A 6,278-nucleotide genomic window follows, 5' to 3' on the forward strand; every position below is an offset into this window, starting at 1 on the left:
TATTAAAAACCCAAACATCTCAGATATTTCCAAATTGTTTAGTGATCTGACAACAGGAACTCTCGAGTTTTAATCCTGGCTCTGACAAGGACACCCTCTCTGTGATCTTGGGTCAACTACTTAGCCTCTCTGCTTAAATTTCCTCACTCAAACAAGAGGATAATACAATTATATTGGCAAATGTGAGGATTTAGCATTGTTTGTTAAATGCTTTGATGAAATTCCTGGAGGCCTTCCCAGCATATTAACATACTTAACTGTAGAAATAATCCTTTACCAACAAGTACATCTATGTAGATTCTCAAGAAATTTTATACGGTTTTATCAGTTAAAGCTCTCTTCACGCAACTGAGATATGTTGGTAGAGAATAGTAATGCTAAGTTCCTAGATAAATTCCATCCTAATTTTACTGGATCCGGTGCATTGTTATTGGTCCAGAACATACAAAGATTTTTTTCCCTATCAGAAATTGAACAGATCCATTTTAAGAAAAAAGGTTTATTTCAGATTACATATTTTCCCCCAACAAAAACAGTGAGGGAGGGATGTAGGCATGAGATCAAATAAATTTAAGTTCACAGTTACAATTGTTAAGTACTGCAATGTAAAAATTGTTACTATCAAAGGTAGGGAAAGATATCAGCTAAGTTTTTACTCTTTTCAAATCAGGCTCATTTGGAGTTTTTATTTTCAAAACGCCATCCACTTTCCCAGCACAGTGACTCTTGTTTATAATAATGTTTAGTCCACCCCACACATTAACTGAAAATTCTAGTTTGGAACACTCTTTAGTGCATTCCACCCTCTGAATGACAAGTTCTAGTTAGAAACACTTTGTAGAAGAGTAATATTGTCCCCCTTTAACATGATCCGACCTGCAACACAAAGGAGAACGGAAATGGCAGTTAGAGAGATTATCCTCAGGTCATGCAATGTCTAACATGCAGAAAATTTTGTTGCAGAAAAGGTTCCAAAAAGAGGTTTGCATGGTGCCTGTATAGTGCTTCTTTCTATTAAACACTTACCATGGGAAAGACTGCAGTACAGATCAGAAGTTTCCTTTCAGTACAGTAAATTAAGATAATACATAGGCAGACTATCCCTCTGCATGCAGCACAGAGCTACAAGCCTATAAATCTATGGTGATCCTCTCTCCACAGTATATGACTGATATATCTGAGATTCGCTGCGTTGCAGGGTATCAGTACTATCTTGAGCCCCGTACTCTGCTTCCTTAAAATAAACCAGAGTGTATCGCAATAAAAGCCATCCTGGCTGGGAATCGGAAGACACCACTGTTTTCAGATTCACTGTTTATCTTTGGTACTTGACAAATGGTGAATACCAAATCCGAACATGGTGGGGATGGCAGCAGCAAAGGGGTTTCCTGTACTGACTCAGAAGGGTGATGGGACAAGGTGACAGTGGTACATCTACACAGCAACTAGACGCCCGTGGCTGGCCCATGCAAGCCACCTTGGGCTCACAGGGCTAGGGCTTTGGGGCTGTTTCACTGCTGTGTAGATGTCCAGGCTCAGGCTCCAGCTTGAGCCCTGGGACCTTCCCACCTCGCAGGGTCCTACAGCCTGGGCTCCAGCTCGGGCCCAGAAGCCTACACAGCAATGAAACAACCCTGCAGCCCGAGCCGTTGTGAGCTTGTATGGGCCAGCCACACTTTTTAATTTGTTGTGTAGACATACCGAGTGCGTGGGGAGGGTATTAGGACTGTTGTATTTAAATTAATTAAAAACATAAGAATGGCCATGCTAAGTCAAACCAATGGTCCATGGAGCCCAATATCCAGCCTTCCGACAGTGGCTGTTGCCAGAGACTTCAGAGGGAATTAACAGAACAGGGCAATTAAAAATGTGATCCATCCCCGGTTGTTCAGTCTCAGCTTCTGGCAGTCAGAGGTTCAGGGACACCCAGTAAATAGGATTTTGTCCCTGACCATCTCGGCTATTAGCCATCGATGGACCTATCCTCCATGAATTTACCTAATTATTTTCTGAATCCTGCGTACTTTGGGCCTTCACAACATCCCTTGGCAATGAGTTCCACAGGTTGATTGTGCATTGTGTGAAGAAATACTTCCTTTCATTTGTTTTAAACCTGCTGCCTATTAATTTCATTGGGTCACCCCTAGCTTCAGTGTTACATAAAGGGGTAAATTACACTTCCAATTAATACAACTGTACAGAGATAGATATGGGAGTATGGAGTTTAGATTGGCCTCCTCCAGTCACCCTGACACCCAAGAGAGGGCAGAGAGCTGCTGTTTATTAAGCCACCTTTTTAAAGATTCAGATTCATTTTAGGACTCACTCACTCTTTGAGAAGTGCTGGATTCTGGCACACAGCTAATCAGAATGGAACATTCATCAACTCTCTAATCCCAACACAGTTAACCTACAGCAGATAGCAGACCTAAGAATCTTCCCGATGGGTTTCACTATCCTTCAGTCAAAGCTATTCATTTCCTTTGTATTTTATATCGCTGCTGCACATAAGGTTCATATATGCAGCTTGGTGCCATAAATCATTTAAACTATGCAGACTTACCCAGCTGTTTCCTTGCTTTTGTTTTTGAGTGTATCTCCTCTGCATCATCCAGAACCAGGTTCATGTATTCATCAAAACCCTAAGAACCAACAACAAAAGTGGTTAGTGAACAAAATCGCCTGGTCTCAAGCCTCAACAGCAGGAGTTGCTTTCACTAAGGGGCACAGACAAACACCTGACAGGAATGGTCTAGATAATACTTAGTCCTGCCATTAGTGCAAGGGGCTAGCCTAGATGACCTCTCGAGGTCCCTTCCAGTCCTATGATGCTATGATTAAATGGATCTGAGTAAGACGACTAATTGGAAAACTGGGGGGAGGGGGGGAAAATGTTATTACTTCACTGTACTACTTTTTCTTGGGGAGTTGCAAATTGAACTTGTGAACGGGAAAAACAAATTAACGATGCAAAGTGCCTATAACATGACACTCACAATGATACAGCCTTCTATCCGCATGTTCACCTGTTCATAGAGCCACACCTGAATCCTGGACCTCTGCAAAATCATGGGCGGGGAGGAAGGGGGAAGATAAGAAAGCACATTATTAGCACAAGTACTCCAAGCAACAGTTAATATTATCATGTATACCAATGAGTATCTGTTTGACATGCTGTAAGTAGTTATTAAAAATATTCTTTGCGGTTTCTATAAGAAGACACAAGATATGACACCCAAATTAGGACTCAATGTTGCCCTGAGGCATCTTATAAATAAAAAGGCATGTTTTCTCTCCAATTATTGAGGATTTGTGATCATGTAAAGGAATAAATTTTAGAAGATAAACAGTAGCAGAAGTCCGCTCGGGCCTAATTTTAAAGCCCAACCCAAATCCAACTAGACCACAGCCAATTTTAACCCAACCCGACCCCAAGAGTACACCTCTACCCCGATATAACGCGACCTGATATAACACGAATTCGGATATAATGCGGTAAAGCAGCGCTCTTGGGGAGGGGAGGGGGGTGCTGCGCACTCCGGCGGATCAAAGCAAGTTCGATATAATGCGGTTTCACCTATAACGCAGTAAGATTATTTTCGCTCCCGAGGACAGCGTTATATCGGGGTAGAGGTGTATTTAATTGTTTTCATACCCGACTCCAACATTTGTAGTCAGGTCCCACTGGGTTTAGGTCAGGTTGCAAGGGTCTAGGGCTGTCAACGCAATCAAGAGATAAGAGCCTATTGGATCTGAGCTGCACCTGAATGTATGTTATACAAGTAACACCCAACCTAACCTGAACCTGACATCTGTATTCAGATCCTGTCAGGTTGCCAGGGTCTATACACACAAGTACATCACTGTACACTTTACCTTAGGATCAAACCTTTAGTATTCATTACTATTTCTTGGCATGCTAACAAAATATTAAACTTAGACCCACAGTGCGGTTGGGTAGCAGGAAGCTATTCAGTACAAACACACAAAAAAAACCCCTTAAGAGCTAATATGTCAAATATTATCAATACTATTATTAGCTAGAGAGAGAAGAAACTGATCAGTTTATGAATCCCAGCTCCTTGCTGAAAAAGGAAGGAAGAAAGAATCCTTCCCCAACCCAAAGACAGGATGGATCAGATATAAACCTCAGCAACATTACCATGGCTAAAAGCATGTTTTGGATCATATTTACAATCAAGCAAGGAGCTGACAGACAGCATTACTTACATTCTGCAGGTACCTGAAGATGAGGTTCTGTAACACGGCACTTAAGGAAAATCACAGAAACAGCTCCTAGCACAACATGTGTCACTGTAACAACTCATCTGGTTATAACCAAAGTTCCCACTCTACAAGCTCTTTATTTTTAGGCAAATCACCGTTTGTTCCTTGGAGGGGAGGGGAGGGGAAGAAGTCCGGTTGGCATTGAACACACCGACTCCCTCTTGGATTCTGATAAAAAGCAGCCCCTTCCCAGGCGCTTGGGAGAGGAGACCCCCCCAACCCCCAACATTTAATGCCCGGGTGAGAGGCTGCATGGCAACCCCGATCTCAGCCTCCACCGCCCGGCACCCTCACTCCCCGCCAGCCCCCCACATCTCCTCCCCCCCCACAGCCAGCCCCAGCCCACTCACTCCCCCCCTCCTCCCCGCCAGCCCCCCACATCTCGTCTCCCCCAGAGCCAGCCCCAGCCCCTTCACTCCCTACCAGCCCCCCACATCTCCTCCCCCCCCCACAGCCAGCCCCAGCCAACTCACTCTCCCCCTCCTTCCCGCCAGCCCCCCACATCTCCCCCTCCCCCCACAGCCAACCCCATCACTCCCTGCTCTCCTTCCCGCCAGTCCCCCTCATCTCCTCCCTCCCCGGCCCCCTCATTCTCTCCCCCCCGCCACTCCCCCACGGCAGGATACGATGGGCTGCACCATCACCTTCTGCACCTTCTGGCCCTGCCCGCGATACGCCATGGCCGCGAGCGAGCGAGCCTCGGCCAACAGACGGGGAGAGAGACCGGAAAGAAACCGTTACCACCAGCAGCCCGCACGCGCGCGCCGCAGCAGCTCAGACTTCCGGTGCAGACCGGAAGCCGCCGGGGCCTGCCTGTGGAACGCTGGGAACAATTCCCACCCGCCCCCTCTCCCGGCCACTCTGGCACACTGGAGGACTCTCCATCCCGCCTCGACTGCTCCCGCCTCTCATAGTGCCTACGTCCAGCGGCGGTGCGCGGCCACCCGAGCCAGGTTCAAGGCCCGTGCTGACCTCTGGCTGGGGGCACTAGCCCCCCTGCAGGCCAGGCCCCGCAGCGCATGCTAGCCCACTAGCAACCAAGCGCAGGTGCAGACCAGGCCCCCCAGCCTGGGAATTCAGCCCCTACAGAGAGCACAGGGTGCATGCAACACAGGCATGGGGCAAGGCCAGGCGGGCTGCACTGAGTGACCCTGACATCCCCCTTATTTAGGCAGGAAAGTCCAAATGCTGAAGGTTGGCTGCCATTTGCAGAGACAACTAGGACAGGAGCCTCACCCGCACCAGGATCCTTTGAGGAGTAATTTTCAACAATAAAAAGAGAGGTTTCAGAGTAGCAGCCATGTTAGTCTGTATCCGCAAAAAGAAGAACAGGAGTACTATAGTCTCTAAGGTGCCACAAGTACTCCTGTTCTTTTTAATAAAAAGAGAGAGAGTGCAAGCTTTTGGCCCAAAAGACAACACTCAAGGCCACTTGCATAGTTCATAGCCAATCTCAGCGAGACACCACCCTTAAATTCCACTCACTTGACCTTGCATCCTCACTTGCAGTGGATCATGGATGCTCAGATCAAGATGAACCTTTGCATGGTATGTGCAGTATGGTTGCCTAGCTGTCCTTTTGTTCCTCACACCTAAGTAGATCTGTCCCCACCTATAGGCGGCTATACATGTGTGTTATCACTGCAGTTTGTCAGGTGTACATTAGAGTAATACAACCGCTCTCACTTGCAGAAGATATTACGATGAAGTTGAGGAATGCAAATACATTAAGACTTTTCAAGTGGCTTCACCCCCTCCATTTGGAAGCTTAAGTGTATGCCCAGCTCCGGGACCAACCTGCTCTGTTACTTTGGGCAAGTCACTTCACTTTCTGTGTCTCTCAGTTTTGTAAAGTGCTTTGAGACTAAAGGAATTAAGTATTGTGAATTCCACACAGTCACACTGCCTCTTCCATTGTTTGCAAGTTGACCCTGACTCTCCTCTCTGCATACCCTACCACTGGGACATACCATTTCCTCTACTGCTAACAT

At 46.5% G+C, this 6,278-nt stretch overlaps 1 protein-coding gene across 1 annotated transcript; it reads right to left on the reverse strand.

Annotated features, from left to right (window-relative positions):
* Positions 1-483: 483 nt before the first annotated feature.
* SNRPE (small nuclear ribonucleoprotein polypeptide E) lies at positions 484-5,089 on the reverse strand. The gene is made up of 5 exons (XM_005308256.5): positions 4,914-5,089; positions 4,231-4,257; positions 2,997-3,059; positions 2,564-2,642; positions 484-876 (listed from the first exon to the last, which is right to left on the reverse strand). Exons 1-5 carry the CDS (start codon positions 4,965-4,967, stop codon positions 821-823), a joined length of 279 nt encoding a protein of 92 aa, XP_005308313.1. The 5' UTR covers positions 4,968-5,089; the 3' UTR covers positions 484-820.
* Between the last annotated feature and the right edge of the window lie 1,189 nt (positions 5,090-6,278).

Source organism: Chrysemys picta, chromosome 4, assembly GCF_011386835.1.
Source record: "Chrysemys picta bellii isolate R12L10 chromosome 4, ASM1138683v2, whole genome shotgun sequence".
In the NCBI taxonomy this organism is placed as follows: Eukaryota; Metazoa; Chordata; order Testudines; family Emydidae; genus Chrysemys; species Chrysemys picta.

Bases quoted from the DNA above. Each gene is read 5' to 3' on its own strand.
- SNRPE (XM_005308256.5), bottom strand. From the start codon at position 4,967: ATGGCGTATCGCGGGCAGGGCCAGAAGGTGCAGAAGGTGATGGTGCAG. The intron at 4,258-4,913 runs GTATCCTGCCGT...GCCGTGTTACAG, and splicing joins AGGTGATGGTGCAGCCCATC to AACCTCATCTTCAGGTACCT. The intron at 877-2,563 runs GTAAGTCTGCAT...TTTGTGTTGCAG, and splicing joins AAAAGCAAGGAAACAGCTGG to GTCGGATCATGTTAAAGGGG.